The sequence below is a fragment of the Theropithecus gelada genome, chromosome 1 (genome assembly GCF_003255815.1).
Source record: "Theropithecus gelada isolate Dixy chromosome 1, Tgel_1.0, whole genome shotgun sequence".
Classification (NCBI taxonomy): domain Eukaryota; kingdom Metazoa; phylum Chordata; class Mammalia; order Primates; family Cercopithecidae; genus Theropithecus; species Theropithecus gelada.
The window spans coordinates 25256995-25277180 of record NC_037668.1 but is presented as its reverse complement, the minus strand read 5'-3'; the positions used below and the strand labels follow the sequence as shown (position 1 = coordinate 25277180).

Below are 20186 nucleotides of genomic sequence, written 5' to 3'. Positions count from 1 at the left end.
ATTTCTTTACTACATTACCTGTTAGGGAAGATGGTATATGAATAAATATAACTTATATGTTATACTGGCACTATTGTTTTATTTATGTAAGTTCTTATTTTCATATTTTAATTATGCATGGACTAATTTGCATCCAAACCCTTGTATTTGTTGGAGGGCAGGATATATACATATCTTTTCTATCCTTTTTAACTGTAGTACACCATTCCCTCATATGAATATGCATTTCCCAACTGAACAACATTTGAATTCCTTCTATTTGTTTTCCCAGTAACAAGCAGTGCTGCAAAGAATTTCCTTGTATATGTCTCTGAGGGAATTTTTATAGGTTATATTCCTAGAAGTAGAATTACTGGATCATAGGGTATGAATATATTTAATGGAACATATACATTAATTTGGGGAACATTAACACTATTATGTTGCTGGGTCACTCAATGGATGTGGTCTAGGTCTCCGTTTATTCATTTTTATGTTCTTTAGTAATATAATATAATATTTTATAAAAGTGTTGCACATTTCTGTAAGACCTACTTCCAGGTGCTCTATGAGTTTTATTGATAACGTGACTGGGATCTCTTATATGTTTTATTTTCTAGTTGGTTTCTGCTATAAAAATGAGTATCTTAGTGTGTTTTATGATTACCTTATACCAACACAAATGGTGAATTCCTGTTGATTCTAATAGTTTATGTGTAGATTTTCTAGGATTTTTAATATAGACCATCATATGTATAAATTATTGTACACTTTTCTTCTTTTCTGATCATCAGACCACTTTTTTTTTTTCTCATATTGCTGCATTGGATTGGACAATGCAGTAGATTGATAGTAGGCATCTTGCCATACCCTTAACTCTAAAGGGAAGTTTCTAAAATTTCATTTTAAGTATGATATTTGCTGTAGGTTTTTAGTAGAAATTCTTTTTACTCTTAATTTAGTAAGAATTGAGAAATGATAAATTTAAAAACTTTGGCATCTATTGGAATGGTCTTATGATGTTGCTATTTAAGTCTGTCAAAGAAATACAAATTACATTGGTAGGTTTTTCTTATCTGAAACTACCCCTACGTTTCTGAGGAAAACCCTTGAGATGTAAGTGCTAATTATTTTACTTTTTCCAAGATGACCCTCTGTAGCTGGCTACACAGAAAAGGTACTGGAATACTGTAAATCACAATGTAAACGGCTCAGGCAAACAATCCTTGTCAATCACAACACTTAGACACTTAGCCCTCAGTCACATCAGGGGATGGCTGTTGACTCTTGCTATGAATGTTTTTGTGCTTCATCCTTTCTAAGCTTGCCGAGTCATTTAGCTGCAACTGCAAGGTTTGGATCTCAGCCCCCAGCCACACCAGGGAAGGGCAGATGCCCCCTCAAACTATGAATGCTAGGTTGTCACACCTTATTGCTATGGTTTCATGGACTATGGTCACACCAGGGAAGAAGCCAGTGCTTCTCTAATCTTGCAGCTTCATAGCTCAAGGATAGGGATCCCTCTCCTAGGGTCTGATATTCTGTGTTACCAGATCCCTGAGCGTGGCCCTAGAATGTGATGGTTTTTGAGGGCCTCTCACAGCTCTAGCTGTGAGTGTGCCCAGTAACTGCTGCTCCAGTGGGCATGTGAGTGTTGCCTAGACATTTTCTCTTGTTTGCTTAACAACTCTACTTAGTTATAATGTTTCAAAATTTTTACACATAGATTTGACTTGCTTATACTTTATGTAGGATTTTTGCATCTATGTTTATCAATGAGAATGGCTTCTCATTTTCTTTTTTTTGTACCATTTTTGTTTGGGTTTTGTGTTAACTTGTTACTGGATTCTTAAAATAAGTCAGGTAGTTTTATCTTCTTTGCTTGTTTTTAATTATCTATCTTTTTCTTGATACTTTTCTAACACCTGTTGATTCTCATTTCTTTCTAGTATACATATACATGCTACCTGGAGATTTTTCCAATTTTTCGCTGTACCCTAATTATCAAAGTCCTTGCCATTGTTTAGACACGGATCTTTTTAATACCTGCTTGGTGCTCTGTAGCTCTTTTGATCTGATCACTTACTTTTGTTAGCTACTCTAAGATGTTTTTGTATTATTTCTTTGATTATTTTCCTACCTCCAATCTCAATGTTTTCTTTCTCTGAAATCCTTTTTCTGAGTATCATAGTTTTGATTCTCAAGATTTTTGTCTTATTTATTTTTTGTCTAAACTTTGTATACTCTGATTATATTGATTATACTTCTCAACAAAAACTTCTCTATTTGCTCTTATACTCTGTTTCCTATTGTTGTATTTGTTGAATGAGGTGCCCACTTTTCATGGTATTAATTCTCTCAGCATTTCTATGGATGCCATTCCTGTTTTCTGTAGCCTATCTCTAGGGATTATGAGGAATGAGCCAGAAGTGCTGGCAGGGTATACCACTAATTTGTCTTTTGGATGTGGGAGCATGGGGTTTCCTCCTGGGTGTCTTTGGACTCCTTGGGCAAGGTCCCACCTGTCAGGCCAAAGGACTCTGATTGCTTCAGGCTAAGAGCAAATGCCTCTGCAGCTTAATGTTTGGCCCAGAGGCATGGTAGCAGTGACCCCTTAATCAATCTCTCCAATACTTTGTGCCACTTGTTTCCATTGTCCCTTTCTTTCAAGATTCCCTGAAACACTTCAAATTTTTATAGTGGACCTTCCTCTGCATACGTTCTGGGTTATGGTTTCTTCTATTAATATAATTTATCTGCTTTCTGACTTCCAGAGATTCTTCTATTTATTTCTGTTGAATGAAACTTTTTTTTTTTCTGGCCCTACATTAACTTATATTAAAAAATGCTTTTTTTGTTATTCATAGGAATTGAAGTGGGAAGATGATATTAGTGTTAGTGCTCAGTCCACCATTGATGAAATTTGTCTTCCATGCTTTTTCTGCCATTCCTTCAGTTATTCCTTTATCTATTCACCCCACAGCACTACTGAGCACCAACTCTGTGCCAGGCTTTGCAATAGGCTGGCTTTCAAGAAACAAATGCTATTATCCATAAATAAAAGAGTCTGACTTTCCTCTCATTTTTTTCTAATAGAGATGATGATGCTGTATTTGCATCAATCTATCTGTACAGTTATTCTTGACCTTAGATTATCTTTCTCAGTTGCCTAGCCAAGGTTAGAGTTGTAATGTTTGACCACCAAATAAGTAAAATCAACTGGTCTATGTACCAATAATCAAATCTTCTTGGCCTCATTCACATAGTGTTTGACATAGGAGTACTAGCTACATAACTTTGAACACTGCTCTGTATAGCTCCATATTTGATCAGTTTTTGATTTCTATGAATTTTCTTACTGACATACCTTTTACGTTCGTCCTCTTCTCTGCATTCCTACTGCTTCTGTGCTAGTTTTGAGTCCTATTATCTTTTTTGTTTGCTTGTTTCCTTGAGACGGAGTCTCTGTCTGTCACCTAGACTGGAGTGCAGTGGCACGATCTCAGCTCACTGCAACTCTGCCTTCCAGGTTCAAGTGTTAAATCACATTATCTTTAACATAATTTGTCTAGTTAACTGGCTTATTGCCTGATCCCTAGAAAATGTTCCTAAGATATGTCTTGGTTGAATTAATGAACTAAGACCCACAAAGTGGTCTACCAATTTATAATCTCTCTCACACCAATATATTATTCATATTGCTGCCAATAAAAATTCTAAAACACTGATCTGACTCTACTCTTTCTTTGTTCAAGAAATCTTCAAAGTCTCTCACTTGCTTCATGTGAAAGACCATAGGCCCAAATTTTCTATAGATTATTTTAGTAATAAGTTTATAGAAATATTGGCAACAGAGACAAACAGCAATATGTTACAAGTACAAATGTAACTATTTTGCTGATAAAGCAGAACAGCAATTCTAATAGTGATTAAGAAGTAGTAAATACCAAGTAGAAGCTACACTAATAAATTAAGTAGGATAGAGTCTGAATAAAAGAATGACTTGGTACAAACTGTGGAGTAGGATATCTTAGAATTTTGTCTTGCAAATTCATACAATTTTAGACTGGAAAGATACTAATTTATTAATGTGGACAATCACAGTTATAGAGATTCAAATAAGTTTTTCAGAGTTTGTGTACAAAACAATAGAAGATGAAATTTGGCGGTAACCATGCTCATATTATTCTCTTAGTTTTGAACCTCCCACTTCAATTTTTGTGACTCAGTTTAAATGCTTCCCCTTGCATAAAACCTGTGCTTCTGTGGAAGGATTCTGGTGGCAAGGATACCAGTGTATGTATTATTTCAGGGCAAGTGATGATTGGTTTGGACACACAATGTCCTGGATTCAGGGTGTTGTTAGGAAGGCATTTCTATTTGTCAAAAGTTAGTCAAATGTAAGTATCATAATACCTGCTGAAATGTGTACAGTAAGTAAAAAGGGAGTTTATTGACTAATGAAACTCAGAAGACGTGAGGTGAAGCTGGCATCAGGTGAGACTGGATTCAGAGACTCAAACAGTGTTATTGAGGCACGGTCTATCTCTCAGCTCTACTTGTGAGTCAAGGATGGTGTATTAATTGTTTTTCACACTACTGTAAATAACTACCTGAGTATGGGTAATTTATACACAAAAGAAAATTTTAATGAACTCACAGTTCCACATGTTTGAGGGAGGACTCAGGAAACTTACTATCATGGTGGAAGGTGAAGGGGAAGCAGGCATTTTCTTCACAAGGCAATGAGAGAGAGAGTGAGGGGGGAACTGCCAAGCACTTTCATTTAAATCATCGGACCTCGTGAGAACTCATTCACTACCATGAGAACAGCATGGGCAAAACTACCTCCATGATCCAATCTTCTCCCGCCATATCCCTCCCTCGACTCATGGGGATTACAATTTGAGATGATATTTGAGTGGGAACACAGAACCAAGCCATATCACTCCACCTCTGGCTCCTCCAAAATCTCATATTCTTTTCACATTTCAAAACCAATCATGCCTTCCCAACAGTCACCCAAACTTAACTCATTTCAGCATTAACTCAAAAGTCCAAGTCTAAAGTTTCATCTGAGACAAGGCAAGTCACTTATGCCTATTAGCCTAGTAAAATAAAAAACAAGTTAGTTACTTCCAAGATACAGAGGGGGTATAGGCATTGGGTAAATGTTCCTGTTCCAAATGGGGGAAATTGGCCAAAACAAAGGGGCCACAGGCCCCATGTAAGTCTCAAATTTGGCACGGCACTCATGAAATCTTAAAGCTCCAAAATAATCTCTTTTGATTCCATGTCTCACATCCAGGGCATGTTGATGCCAGCGGTAGGCTTCCATGGCCTTGGGCAGCTCCATACTTGTGGCTCTGCAGGGTACAGCCCCTGTGGCTGCTTTCACGGGCTGGCATTGAACACTTGCAGCTTTTCTAAGCACAGGTGTAAGCTGTCAGTGGATCTAACATTCTGGGGTCTGGAGGACAGTGGCCCTCTTCTCACAGCTCCACGAGGCAGTGCCCCAGTGGGAACTCTGTGTGGGCACTCCAACCCCACATTTCCCTGCAGCATTGCCCTAGTAGAGGTTTTCCATGAGGGCTCCATGCCTGTAGAAGACTTCTGCCTGAACATCCAGGTGTTTCTATGTATCTTCTGAAATCTAGACAGAAGCTCTCAAAGCTCAACTCTTGTCTTCTGTGCACCTGCATCCTCAACACCACTTGGAAGCCACAAAGGCTTGGGGTTTGCACCTTCTGAAGCAATGGCCTGAGCTATATACATTGACCCCTTTTAGGCATGGCTGGAGCTGGAGCAGCTGGCACACAAGATGCCATGTTCCTAGGCTGCACAGAGCAGCGGGGGTCTGGGCCTGGCCCACGAAACCATTATTTCCTCCTAGGCTTTTGGACCTGTGATGGGAGGGGGTGCTATGAAGATCTCTGGAATGACCTGAAGACATTTTCCTCATTATTTAGGCTATCAACATTCAACTCCTCATTACTTATGTGAAGTTCTGCAGCCAGCTTGAATTCTTCCCCAGAAAATGGGTTTTTCTTTTCTACCACATGGTCAGGCTGCACATTTTCCAAACTTTTATGCTCTTTTTCCCTTTTAAATGTAAGTTCCAATTTCAGATCATCTTTTTGTGAACACATATGATTGTATGTTTTCAGAAAAAGCCAGGTCACTTCTTGAATGCTGTGGTGCTTAGAAATTTCTTCTGCCAGATACTATAAATCATGTCTCTTAAAAGTTCCACAGATCTCTAGGGCATGGGCAAAGTGCCACCAGTGTCTTTGTTAAAGCATAGCGAGAGTGACTTTTACTCCCATTCCCAATAAGTTCCTCATCTCCATCTGAGGACACCTCTGCATGAACTTCATTGTCCATATAATTATCAGCATTTTGGTCAAAACTGTTCAACAAAACTCAGGAAGTTCCAAGCTTTTCCACATCTTCCTGTCTTCTTCTGAGCCCCTCAAACTGTTCCAGCCTCTGCCCATAGCTAGTTCCAAAGTTGCTTCCACATTTTTAGGAATCTTTATAGCAGTATTCCACTGTCCTGGTACCAATTTTCTGTATTAGTTTGTTTTTACACTGCTATAAAGAGCTACCTGAGACTGAGTAATTTATAAACAAAAGAGGTTTAATTGACTCACAGTTCTGCATGGCTGGGGAGGCCTCAAGAAACTTACAATTATGGCAGAAGGCAAAGGGGAAGCAGGTACCTTCTTCACAAGGTGGCAGGAGAGACAGAGGGTGGGGAGGAACTGCCAAACACTTTTAAACCATCAGATCTTGTGAGAACCCACTCACCAACATGAGAACAGCATAGGGGAAACTGCTTTTATGATCCATCCACCTCCCACCAGGTCCCTCCCTTGACATGTGGGGATTGCAATTCAAGATGAGATCTGGGTGAGGACACAGAGCCAAACCATATCAGATAGAGAGTGGTGGGACAGAAGACCACTTCTTTTAGGCATAAAGCCTTGAAATTATTTCGCTTTTAAACTAGGAGCAAGAATTCAGGAGGAAGTTGGTCAGACATGATGGCTAATGTCTGTAATCCCAGCACTTTGGGAGGCTGAGATGGGCAGATCGCGAGGTCAGGAGATTGAGACCATCCTGGCTAACATGATGAAACCCTATCTCTACTAAAAATATAAAAAATTAGCTGGGCATGGTGGCATGTGCCTATAATCCCAGCTACTCGGGAGGCTGAGGCAGGAAAATCACTTGAATGCAGGAAGTGGAGGTTGCAGTGAGCTGAGATTGTGTCACTGCACTCCAGTCTGGGTGACAGAGAGAGACTCCATCTCACACACACACACAAATAAGAATTCAGGAGAAAGTTATAAACTGTGTTGAATGTTGCCAAGAAGCTGGGTAAAATAAGAACAGAAAATTCATTATTGAATTTAATGAGAGAGGTGTTTGTTTATGTTGGCTTCACTAGAGTGGTGAAGGCCAATGTCTGATTTCCATGGATTGAGGAGGGAGCAGGAGATTGGAAAATAGAGGTTGTAAACACCCATAAACCTTTCCTTCCTTCCTCCCTCTCTCCCTCCCATCCTTCCTTTTTTCTCTTTTCTTTCTTCTTTCTCTAAAATATTAAATTTATTATAGTATGGTTTTATGGAAATGATCAAGTAAAGATGAATAAATTAATAATGCAGAAGATAGGATACCTATAGGAGCAAAATCCCTTGTGTGGTCGACAGAGTCTGGGATTCACTGAAGAAGTGCAAGGGTTGGCCTTAGATGTAATACAGGGAGAGCTCATCACTTTTAATAGAGGAAGACAGAAAGGCTGGTACACTGGGTTATAGGAGGATGTATAAGGATATCAGTTAGGTGTTAAGAACAGAAAGACTGAGTTCAAAGTGATTTAACAAAAGAAGAGAATATTTCTCCTTTAAGTAAATGTTCAGGTAGGCAGTCTACAGCTGATACAGTGGCTCCATACTGAATTATCCAGGCTCCATCTATCTTGTTGCCATGCCAACCTCAACATGCAGCTTACACTTGCTGGCCTGCAAGTGAACTGTTCCATCTCCTGCTATCATGACTGAATACTAGCCAAAGGGAAAAAGGGGGAAGTGGGAGGGGAAAGCATATACTTTTCTTAAAGAGCACAACCTAGAGATTGTCCCTATTCTGTTCATATCTCATTGGCCTTAATTTAATCACATCATCACTGCAATCTACAGTGGGGGCTGGGAAATTTGGTGTTTGAGGGGATGACCAAGCGCCCAACTGAAAATGTTATTCTTATCTTATGAGAAGTAGAGAATGGATGTGAGGGAATGGCTAGAAACCTCTGCTACAAAGGATATGGTGGTTCTTTTCTGATTGCTTCTAACTTCTCAATGAAAGGTGAGTTCATCAGCTGAGTAAAAGAATGAATGAGATTTTGGGGACTTGAGGAGCAAGGAGAAGGAGTATAATAGTCATTTTGAAGAGTGAGTTAAGTAGGGAACTGTAGTAAGATGGACAGACAGTGTGGAGAGATTATTTGAATCTTGTGGACAGAGGAAAGAGTAGAATCAGATTATCCTGACTCCTGCCTGAAGCTTTACATATTCAGAGAAAAATGTTGGAAGAAACTCTGACATAATGCTATGTCTGTCATCAGCACACATTTCACAGGACTTTTACTGTCAGGGCTGTCATTTAGTGCCAAGATGTTTAGAGAGCTCTTAATAAGTATAATCAGTTGGCTAAGAAAATGTGTCCATGACTCAGGGAAGGGCATATTTGTTTTCCTCATTTCCCAATCTGTAAATAAGCAAATTCTGAAAGAGGTTAGTGAAAATATCCATATCCAGAAGCTGTCAGCTTTCCTTCGTCAAACTCTATGACTTGGGCTGAAGTGGGTGTTGGAGAGGCAGCTACCATGTGCACCCAGATGACCACTCATTTAATATGTTACTATTTCCCATTATTTTCTCAGGATAGATAGCCAAAGTGGAACCCTGGGAGATTTCTTCATTTTTCCTGTCACAAAGAATTGGTAATTCAGTAGTCATAGGAGTTTGTAATAAATAACCCACACTGATTTCTCTGTTCTGGAATAATTTTGCTTCTCCTCTTCCCGAAACTCTGACACTTGCCCCAACAGGCAATGATGGAAAATTATTTACAAAGTGGCACAAACTCCCTTACTGCTTTGGATATAAATCCAGGCAGGAGGGGATAGCTCTGAGGCAAGAGATCTAGGACTTCTAGCCCCTGAACTTTCAGCCGAATACATCTTTTCCAAAGGAGTGAATTCAGGTCCTTGTATCACTGGCAGCAGGGCGTGACCATGGAGAAACTGTTGTGTTTCTTGGTCTTGACCAGCCTCTCTCATGCTTTTGGCCAGACAGGTAAGGGCCACCCCAGGCTATGGGAGAGATTTGATCTGAGGTATGGGGATGGGGTCTAAGACTGTATGAACAGAACAGTGGAGCATCCATCATGATGTGCGTGTGTGTGTGTGATGTGTGTGTGTAACTGCAGAAGGGGTCAGTCTGTTTCTCAACTTTAAACTCTATACGTAAGTGAGGGGATAGATCTTTGTGATCTGAGAAATCTCTCATATTTGCTTGTTTTTCTGGCTCACAGACATGTCGATGAAGGCTTTTGTGTTTCCCAAAGAGTCGGATAATTCCTATGTAACCCTCAAAGCACGGTTAACGAAGCCTCTCAAAGCCTTCACTGTGTGCCTCCACTTCTACACAGAACTGTCCTCAACCCGTGGGTACAGTATTTTCTCTTATGCCACCAAGAGACAAAGTAATGAGATTCTCATATTTTGGTCTAAGGATATAGGATACAGTTTTACAGTGGGTGGATCTGAAATATTATTCAAAGTTCCTGAAGTCACAGTAGCTCCAGTACACATTTGTACAAGCTGGGAGTCCACCTCGGGGATCGTGGAGTTCTGGGTGAATGGAAAGCCCAGGGTAAGGAAGAGTCTGAAGAGGGGATACACTGTGGGGGAAGATGCAAGCATCATCTTGGGGCAGGAGCAGGATTCCTTCGGTGGGAGCTTTGAAACACAGCAGTCCCTGGTGGGAGACATTGGAAATGTGAACATGTGGGACTTTGTGCTGTCACCAGATGAGATTAGCACCGTCTATCTTGGCGGGCCCTTCAGTCCTAATGTCCTGGACTGGGGGGCACTGAAGTATGAAGTGCAAGGTGAAGTGTTCATTAAACCCCAGCTGTGGTCCTGATGGTACCTCCCGGTTTTTTACACCGCACGCGCCCCATGTCTCTGTCTCTAGTACCTCCCGGTTTTTCACACTGCCTGGTTCCCATGTGGCTGTCTCTGGGCCTTTGTTCCCCTGTATGCATTGCAGGCCTGCTCCACCCTCCTCAGCACCTGAGAATGGAGGTCAAGTGTCTGGTCTGGGAGCTCGTTAACTATGCTGGGAAACTTTGTCCAAAAGAATCAGAATTTGAGGTGTTTTGTTTTCATTTTTATTTCTTTTTAAGTTAGACAGATCTTGGAGATAATGTCTTACCCTCACATAGATGAAAAAACTGACACCCAGAAAGGAGAAATGATGTTTTAAAAAATGTCACAAGGCAAGAACCGAGAAGGAAGTGCTGGTCTTCTATTTAATTCCCCGCCCAGGACCCCCAGAAAGCAGGAGGGCATTGCCCACATTCACAGGGCTCTTCAGTCTCAGAATCAGGACATTGGCCAGGTCTCTGGTTTGGGTCTAGAGTGCTCATGATCATGCCATGGAACTGCTGGACCCAGGTCTCCTGAAATGGGAAGCCCAGCAATACTGCACAGTTCCTCCATTTTTCTCAAAGCACACTGGAAAGGCCGTTAGAATTGCCCTAGCAGAGAAGGTCTGCTTTTTTTCCAGAGCAAAATGAGGCACTAGGTATAAATATGTTGTTACTGCCAAGAACTTACATAACAATAGTTTTTGTTTGCTCGCAGTGCTTTCTTAATTTTGTGGCTCTTCTGGGAAACTCCTCCCCTTTTGCACATGAACCTTGTGGGGCTGTGAATTCCTTCTTCAACCCCTCATTCCCAATATACCCAGGCCACAAGAGTGGACATGAACCACAGGGTGTCCTGTCAGAGTAGCCCATCTCCCATCTCCCTAGCTCCCTATCTGGAGGATAGTTGGATAGTTATGTGTTCCCAGCAGGACCAATTATAGCCTTTCCAAGGATTGAGTTACGGCCTTTGGGAGTGAGACATCTTCTTGCTGCTGGATTTCCAAGCTGAGAAGACATGAACCTGGGACCACCAGTAGCCATTTTGTTTGCCACATGGAGAGAGACTGAGGACAGAAGCCAAACTGGAAGTGGAGGAGCCAAGGGATTGACAAACAACAGAGCCTTGACCACATGGAGTCTCTGAATCAGCCTTTTCCAGAACCAGATCTATACCTGGACTGCCCAGGTCCATAAGCCAATAAAGCCCGTGTTTACTTGAGCAAGTCCAAGCTGTTTTCTGATGGTTGCTGTAGAGGTTGTGACTAACTTCTCTAAGGGCCTTTGAAACCAAGTCCCTGTAACTTTACACTGCCCATTACACAACATATCCATGGCACTTCAACCTGTCCCCGAGAGTCCCCTGAAGGGATTCCCTCTGACAAGCACATCCCTCTTTTGAGACAGCTGGCCATTCATGTATGGCCAGTTGTGGGGGTTTTAATACTCTCATTCTATCATTATTCCAATTTGGGAGCAAAAACTAAAGATCATTGAGATCCATGAATCTGATGCCAGGTTCAGTGACTAGAATGCACTTGCCCCAGTTGGTTCCGGTTCTTTGTAGAAACAGACCACTCAAAGATGACAGCGGCTGGCTTCCTCCAGAAGTGTCCTTCAACACGGTCTTTCAGTACTAAGTGACCAGTAGAAGTTACTCCATAAAGACCACAGCCAGGAATGAATTATGGGGCTTCCTGCATATCAAATGGTTACCTAGGGAAGGCATATGGTAAACTAGTTAAGCCCAGAGGTTCTGGAATCAGACTGCCTAGGTTCAAATCCTGGTTTTACAACTTACTAGCTATGTGACCTTAGGTAATATAACCTCTTTATGTCTCAGTTTTCTTACCTACAAAGCAGGAGAAATAATAGTAAGTAGCTCAAAGGATTGCAATAAGAATCAAAGAAAATCATGCAAGCAAAGCACTTACTACAGTGCCTGGCACGTAGTAAGCTCTTATAACAGTTTTCTGCTCTTATTCTTATTAAGCCATTTTGTATTATATCCATAAACGTAGATTCATTATACGCCATAAAAATACAACTTGGTAGAATTTATCTCGGTTGGCAGCAGCTGAAGTTTCTCATTTGCTAAGAATTAAGTTTGGAATGTTAGAAGGATGAATAACAAATCTTTGAAGCCGTTATTTATATGAATATTGACTTCTCTAATTGACTTTTGATAACCATTTGTAAGCACAGAAGTTAAGGATACATTCTCAGACAAAAAGGAGAGTGCAAATATTCTCTGTTGTCCAATTAGGGCAGATCCATCCATCCTCACATTCAGCTAAGCAGAAGAGAGGATGGATACTCTTTTCTAGTTAAATAATCCAGATATGTCTTAATTATAAAAGGCCATCCCAACTCCCCAGGGATGTAGGTTGAGCTAATATTTTCTTCAGAATTCAATTGCTTGCATCTTACTATACATAGTGTAGTAGACAGCCTCTGGCCTTAATAATTTGAGCCAGGAAAATTTTAACACCTGGTATTTGCATTCAGAGAACATTAACAAATCTTAACAAAGCATTCGTAGGATGTTTAAATTTAAGTAATTTAGCCTACTGGTGGATACATCAATGTAATCTTGTTGGAAAATGTATTTCCAGGTAACTGGTGAATTGTCGTACCATACAGAGCTATTAGATGTAATCCAATTAAATGTTAGATGACATCTGCCAAAGATGATTCTGATTTGGGCATGTTGGTTCTAAGCAATGCTTTTTTTTTGCAGTAAGTGGAGAGTAAGATCAAGCATCTACCGTGGCCACTTCTAGCTGATGCTAATAAAGCCATGTCATCAGCACTGGTTTTCTGATAGAGTAGGGACCATGGATCTGATTTTTCCAGAAGTAGAATCAGGCCTCAGGGAATGAGTTAAAAAGACATAGGGACAAATGGTCTATAAAACTGATAATAGAAAGGAGGTGAAAGAGGGATGGTGGCCTAGTGCTTGAAGAGATATTGTGGTGCATTTACAGGCCAAATAAGAGAAAGTAGACCAATAGTATGAATCAGAGATGTTGGAGGCTGCTACTTGATAGAACACTTTCTTTTTGGAGCTGAAAATAGCCACGTTGGTATAAGGGTTAGGGCCAGGCCTGACCCTAATGTAAGCGACTTAGCGTGGGATGCAATATAGTGACGTGCAGATCAGAAACCTAAAATCTCCCTGTGTCAGAAAAAAATATTAGCTCACTGGACAGGCAACAAGCCTTGCACACTTTACAAAAAGAGATGGTCATGGAGAGAGCAGTCTTAAGAATGGGCTACATATCAGGCCAGGTGAGTGGATGAGAAGCCACCTCTGTGATAAGACCCGGTCTATCCAGGCCCCGGAGAAAAGACTACAGGCTGCCTCAAAAGTGAGACCAGGATCTGATGGAAATGGATTTGGAGTCCCAGCTGACAAAGTAAGTAGAATGTTAAATCTGTGATATTCTCCCCCATGCTTTCACTATCCTCAAGTTTGATGTGCCCCAGGGAAGCAAAGATTGACAAAGGAAGCAAATGGCTCTAGATGGTTCACCACCACCACCACCTAGATCAGATTTCCAAAGTATAGATTTCTGACCACTAGAATCCCAGGGTAAAGAGAAGCACTGCTTTGATTTCTAGGTAGTTTTATCCTAGGACAACTGCCCACTAGTCTCAGATGGGTTGTCATACTTGCCTGGATTCATTCTCTTCAGCTCCCTGTCTCTATTTCATCTATGCATCTTTTCATTTCTTCTGTACTAGAACGTAGGTTAAGTGGGCTTGTTAGCCTTTTCCTTCAGAAAACGCAGACTCCTAGCTCAAATTTCCTGGATCACCTGGCCCAGTGATCACTTTTAGTCTGCTGATTACAGGCATCATTTTCATCTGGGTGTTTGAGTATAGATTCATTGACCCCAGTCCTCCTAGAGTAGATCCTCTGGGGTTAGCGCTCAGGAATATGCAAGAGCACAAGCCCTTTTGTACCATGTGCTTTTAGAGCTATCACTGTAGTGTTTTCCTGACAGCTCAGATTTCTTACCTCAGGGACATGCCTGGCTCCCACTAAGCTTGCAGTCAGGTGGTCACCTTTAAAGAAGCATCTAGTGCATCTGTACCCAGGTCATCCCCTTGGCCTACTTCTGGTGCATTCTTTCAGGCCTCATTCAGTGTGGACCCTTCTGTCCTATGCCCTTCATACACACAGATAAGTGATCTCCAAAGTCTCATCACTGCCCCCAGGATGATAATTACTTAATCACACAGGGCAGATCACACACAATCTTAGAACAAAACAAAAACAAAAACAAAAACTTCTTACACTTACTGAGCTCTTACCATGCCAGGTACTGTTGTAAGTCTTTTAAATATATTCACTTGTTTAATGACAATACTATGAGTTATGTAATATTTTATAGTCCTCATTTTACAGATGAGAAAACTGAAGTTTGGAGAAGTTAATTAACTTTCTCAGAGCTATGATTTGAACCTAGGCAGTCTGGCTACTCAGCTCTATGCTTCTAACCACTGTATTCTACTGCCACATGCAGCAGAAGCTTACACCCTACACTTATACCCCTAGCGCAAGAGGGAGGGTGTGGGGATGTGTGTTTTTTCTTATGGCGAAGTCATTCCAGGATGCCGTATATTCAGTGTTAGCTACCATTGCAGATCCACTGGCAATCACCCTACTTTTTATTTTGTTCTTATGTGCTTAGGAGAATGGCTTGCAAATAGAAATCCTATTCAGCCTTAGCATGAATACAATTGTGCCATATTGTCAAAGTTCTTCTCTGACCTCCATCTCTTCTATAGTCATGCACACCCTTAGATGTAACTTCACATCCTACTGGCATTCACCGAACACATAGAGTCATACAAGGGACTCTCTAGGCCAGCAATTCTCAACTTTGGATACGAATATTGGAACCACCTGGAGAACTTTCAAAATCCAGTTGCTTAGGCCATAACCAGATAATTATGTTGGATTATCTGGTGGTGAGACTCAGGCATCATTACTTTTAAATCTCCTTAATGATTACAGTGTACAGCCATGTCTCCAACAGCCACTCTTCTAGGTGCCACTCTTCTGGGGTGAGTGATGGTTTAGAAAAGATTGCAGAGTCACAGCTGTGGTCCCTGACTGTTCATGTGGTTATTTCTGACGGGTATGCCCCTTGTTTCTTAATTTTCTTATGCTATAGTGGTTTCAGTTTGAGTCAGGAGAGCATACCAAACTCCATTTCAACACTGGAGTTTGGAGTCATAGCTCTAGGATTAAATAAAGCGACAGCCCTGTATTTAGTGTGTTCCTATTTATTCAGTAAAGCCTCACTGTGATGACAAATATTGTATTTGTATTTTCCTTTTTCCCCAGTTGATACTTTGTATCTCTGTAGTGTGGAGAAACCAAAGTGCCAAGATATTTGAAAAGCTGAAATCATTAAGTATTTTTATCAGAGCATCACAGATGTAGAAGGAAGAGAGAAGAGGCTTCCCAAACAAACATAGCTGAGGGAAGGGTAAAGGTTGCATTGCAAGCTTGTTACACTTCTCTCCTGATAAAGTTCACTGAATGCTCTGTGATATGCTGCAAGCAGTTACAGAGCTGCACTGGCAGGTTGCTGGAGCCAGGGGTGGGTTGTAAAATGGTTTGTGGGAAGGTCTTTCATTCTCTCTCGCGCACTTTTCTTTCTTTTGCTTTAGCTCTTGCTCTCTCCATCTCTATTTCTCTCTGCCGCTCTCTCTCTTTTTCAATTTTAGGCCTTCTTTACAGCATATCCATTTTAGAGGTAGTTCCTATAATGTAGTGGGCTCCATGAAATCAATGAAATTCCCAGTGTTCGCCTATTGCATTGGTAGCTGCATTCTTTTAACTCACCTAAGGAGCCCAGACACTAACAAGAAGGCAATTTGGTATCGGAAAAATGTCTTCTTCCTTCTTTGTACCAATCCTTTCACCTATACGATTTATTTTTGTTTAAATTATACATTTACCTTTTATTGGGCAAATGGTTAGAATGAGAGAACAAAAGCTTTTGGAGCAATTACTTTAAGCCAGTCTTATAATTAAAAAAATAGATGCAAAAAGTTTGTAAAAGGATATTAAAAATTTTTAAACTATACATCATTAAAAAAACTAGTCCAGAAATGTACCACCATTTGTAATAGTCCTTTTTTTCTTGCATGTTTAGAATATGCTACCCATATGTTAGTTGGTTCTCCTAGTCAATGGAGAAACAGCCTCTATTATCAATTTCTCATTGGATATCAATGGGAAAACTCATGATGAGATCATGATGAATAAGCTCCAGATTCTTTTTACATGAAATGATGTCTTATATGGGAATTAATATATTGTGAAATACTTTGGTACCTAAATGTATATATAGCTCAGGATGTCTAGCTGATATTGTTCTGTTTTAAGCATTCTGGGCATAAAGCCAAGTAACCACAGTGAGACTGGGTGTCTTATTCATAAAATGGGATCTTCATTCCCTCTTTCCTTGCTTCTTAATTACACACACACACACACACAGACACACACACACTCACACACGCACACTTCATTTTAAAACGGATACAACCACATTATGAAAAGTTAGTAAGGAAAAAAAATCCTCCATAATTCCATTATTATAATAAGAACATATTGTCTGGAAGCATTCCTTATACTTTTTTTCTAAAATAGTCACTTCTTTTAAAAATAGTGTATATACAAGTCTGTTATTTTTTCTTTTATCAAAAGCATTTTTATTTACATGTTATATCATAAGATTCACCACTGACATTTAAATGGCTATCTATTCTATTTGGTGGATGTAGAACATATACAGTTTACTTAAACATGCCCCAATTTTCTGTTTGCTATCCTAAGTAATGTTAAGTGGTTGTCTTTGTGAAGAAAGCTCCCCCTCCCAATATTTTACATCATTTCCCTGGAATGGATTCTCAAAATGTGACTGTCCTAATTCACCAGGCGATGCCACACAGAGTTGTTGGAGCACCAGCAGGCATTGCGCATTCTCTAATAAATAACCCATATTGATCTCTCATTTTGTGATTTATCTTGCTCTCTTTGCTCTTAGAGCTTTGATTCATGGCTCCAAGGGGGCAATTTTGGAAAATCATTTACCAGCTGAGACATCCTGACTGCTGCACATATGAGGTCAAGGTGGGGCAGACTTGAAACAGAGGGATCTCAGATGTCCAAACCCAGAATCTCAGCCACTGATACTTTTTTCAAGAGAATGATCAGAATTCCAGGCACACCAAAAGCAGGGAGGGAACCTGGAGTTTCCTGGTCTCTAAACATGGAGTTTTCCATGTTTCCTGGTTTTCATCAGCCTCCCAGTGCTTTCCCTCAGACAGGGAGGCACTGCTTCCACTGATGGCTAAGATCTTGTCCTGCGAATATGCCTGTGCAAAGCCAGGTTAGGGAAAAGGGCCAGCACGGGTGAGAGGTTGTGGTCTGGGGCAGAGTTCAGGTTGTGGTTTCTAAGTCCAATCTCTCTGTATGTTGCGAGGAATACATCTTTGTGGCCTGGCAAGCTTAACCGATGACCTTTTCTCTCTCTGCTTTCTATCCTACAGATGTGAACAAAAAGGGTTTTGTGTTTTGCCAGAGTCAGACAATTCCTTTGTGATCCTGAGTGCAGAGCTAAAGAAGGCACTCAAGACCTTTATTGTGGGTCTCCATGTCTATATGCACCTGACCTGTGAACATAGCCTTTTTTGGTTATGCTGTGAGGACTCGATAATGAATCCTCCTCTCTAAGGAAAAGACTGGAGGCTACAGCACATCCGTGGGTGGAACTGGGATAATTTTAAAGTCTCCTAAGAATTCTACACCGTGTACCTCTGTTTAAACTGGAGTCGGCCTCAGGGATCATGGAGTTCTGGGTGGATGGGAAGCCCATGGTGAGGAGGAGTCTGAAGAAGGGATACACTGTGGGGACAGAGGCAGGCATCATCCTGGGGCAGGAGCAGAATCCCTTCAGTGAGAGCTTTGACACAAACCAGTCCTTGGTGGGAGATATTGAAGATGTGAACATGTGGGACTTTGTGAAATTAGATATTAGGTTAGATTAGATGGCCAGATGACATTAATGCCATCTATGTTGGTGCGGCCTTCAGTCCTAATGTCCCTGACTGGCGGACGCTGACATACGAAGTGCACAGGGAAGAGTTCACCAAGCCCTAGTGGTGACCCTGAGGCCCAACTGCAGGTCCCAAAGGTTCCTCCTGGGATTACACCTGACATTTCCCTGACTTTGGTTCTGAGGTCTTTTTGTCCTGCATACCTGGCTCTCTCACCCCAAGGGTCCTGTATTTCCCTTCTTTCTTCACTCTGCTTTCATCAGCACAAGGGCCAGTGCAGAGCAGAGGGTCCCATTCATGGCTTAGAATCACCAGGCTACACCCCAGGCCTATTAAATCTGATTTCCTGGAGGTGAGACCCAACCATCCATATTTTTAAAGCTCTTTAAGTGATTCCAGTGTTCTGCCAAAGCTGAGAGCTGCTGCCTTTATGTCTGTCTAAGAGCAAATGAGCCAGACTTTTTCTCCTAAAAAAGACAGCATGTGTCCAACTATAGTTCTGCCAATATTTTCATTTGCCTTTATCCATATACCTACCATGGTTTATTGTGCTTTATTGTATTAACTAAGGAATACAGGAGTATTTTCCAGCATTCTGCCCTCATCATTAGAATGTGGTCATTATAAATTAGAATTATCTGTAACTTTTAAAATCCTTTCTATTTGAAGATTCAAGAAATCTAAGACATATTTTGTTGTTGTTGTTTAATTTGTTCCATTTTCTTTCTTAAGGCTGACCAATATTCATTAGGTGAAATTTCTATTGGTTTTTGATTTCTTATTTATCGTCCCTCAGGTCACTTTTCTCCATGTCCTGATCCTTATATTTTAAATTTTATTTTTTTCAAATCTCTCTTCCATATTACTGATTTATTTTCTGCTTTTCATATTGGGATCCTTACTTTTTCTAATGCCATTGAAAATTCTGTGATGCTTTTTGAGTTTCCTTAAATTCTTTCTTAGATTTAGTATGTTTTTTTTCCAATGATTTTTCATCAATTCTCTTTTCTTCAATATACTTAAAAGTTTAATATAGTTACTGTCTAAAGTTTTCTACATTTTCCTGTGATTAATCTTTAAAGTTTTTGACATACATCTTTTGCATGCTTTAGATAATTTTCTTTTATATTTTAGTACTTTTCAGTCTCACTATTTATTCAAATACAATATGAGGGGTACATTCTCTTTGTCTCCTTTCCGCCTACCTGGCCACAATTTCCCTAGGAATCTTTGCAAGCTGGCTGATGGACTTAGGTAATACTAAGAATTTCAAGTATTTCAGCCCCAGGATTAACCTCTTTCAACTCCCCTTTGAAATGATCCCCTGAAACAGTTTGGATGTTTGTCCCTTCAAAATCTCATGTTGAAATATGGTTCCCAATGTTGGAGGTGGGGCCTGGTGGGAGATGTTTGGATAATGGGGGCAGATCCCTCATGAGTGATTTAGTGCCATCCCCTTAGTGATGAGTGAGTTCACTCAGTTTGGTCATAAAAGATCTGGTTGTTTAAAAGACCCTGTGATCTCTCCCTTCCTTCTCTCGTCCCTGCTCTTGCCATGTGACACACTGGCACCCCTTCACCTTCCACCATGATTGTACGCTTTCTTAGGCCCTTGCTAGAAGCAGATGCCAGCACCATGCTTCCTGTACAGCCTGAAGAACTGAAGCCAATCGAGCCCCTTTTCTTTATAAATTACCCAGTCTCAGGTATTCCTTTATGGCAATGCAAAATGGACTAACACACTCCCCACCTCCACCAATTTCTGCTGATTGTCACAGACTCTCTCAGGTGCACTTTTTCATAGTTGTGTCTTTATGTCTCTCTTAAAGGGATGACTCAGAATGCTGGGGAAGACACAGTTAACAATAGCAGCAGCATCAGACAAGATTAGGTCTTGGGTTCTT

At 40.7% G+C, this 20186-nt stretch overlaps 1 protein-coding gene across 3 annotated transcripts; it reads left to right on the top strand.

Moving 5' to 3' along the window:
* The first annotated feature begins 9179 nt into the window (after positions 1–9179).
* CRP (C-reactive protein) lies at positions 9180–18427 on the top strand. 3 transcript variants are annotated; one of them, XM_025388614.1, is made up of 3 exons: positions 9180–9344; positions 9583–10198; positions 18399–18427. In XM_025388614.1, exons 1-2 carry the CDS (start codon positions 9284–9286, stop codon positions 10194–10196), a joined length of 675 nt encoding a protein of 224 aa, XP_025244399.1. In that variant the 5' UTR covers positions 9180–9283; the 3' UTR covers positions 10197–10198; positions 18399–18427. The 3 variants fall into 3 exon arrangements, with proteins under 3 accessions (XP_025244399.1, XP_025244391.1, XP_025244406.1); XM_025388621.1 differs by lacking the exon at positions 18399–18427 and having other exon boundaries at positions 9181–9344; positions 9583–9718; positions 10118–11418; XM_025388606.1 differs by lacking the exon at positions 18399–18427 and having other exon boundaries at positions 9583–11418.
* The last annotated feature ends 1759 nt before the right edge of the window (positions 18428–20186 follow it).

Coding starts and splice junctions, on each gene's coding strand:
- CRP (XM_025388614.1), top strand. CDS start 9,284: ATGGAGAAACTGTTGTGTTTCTTGGTCTTGACCAGCCTCTCTCATGCT. Junction 9,345..9,582: donor TCATGCTTTTGGCCAGACAG/GTAAGGGCCACC, acceptor TCTGGCTCACAG/ACATGTCGATGAAGGCTTTT.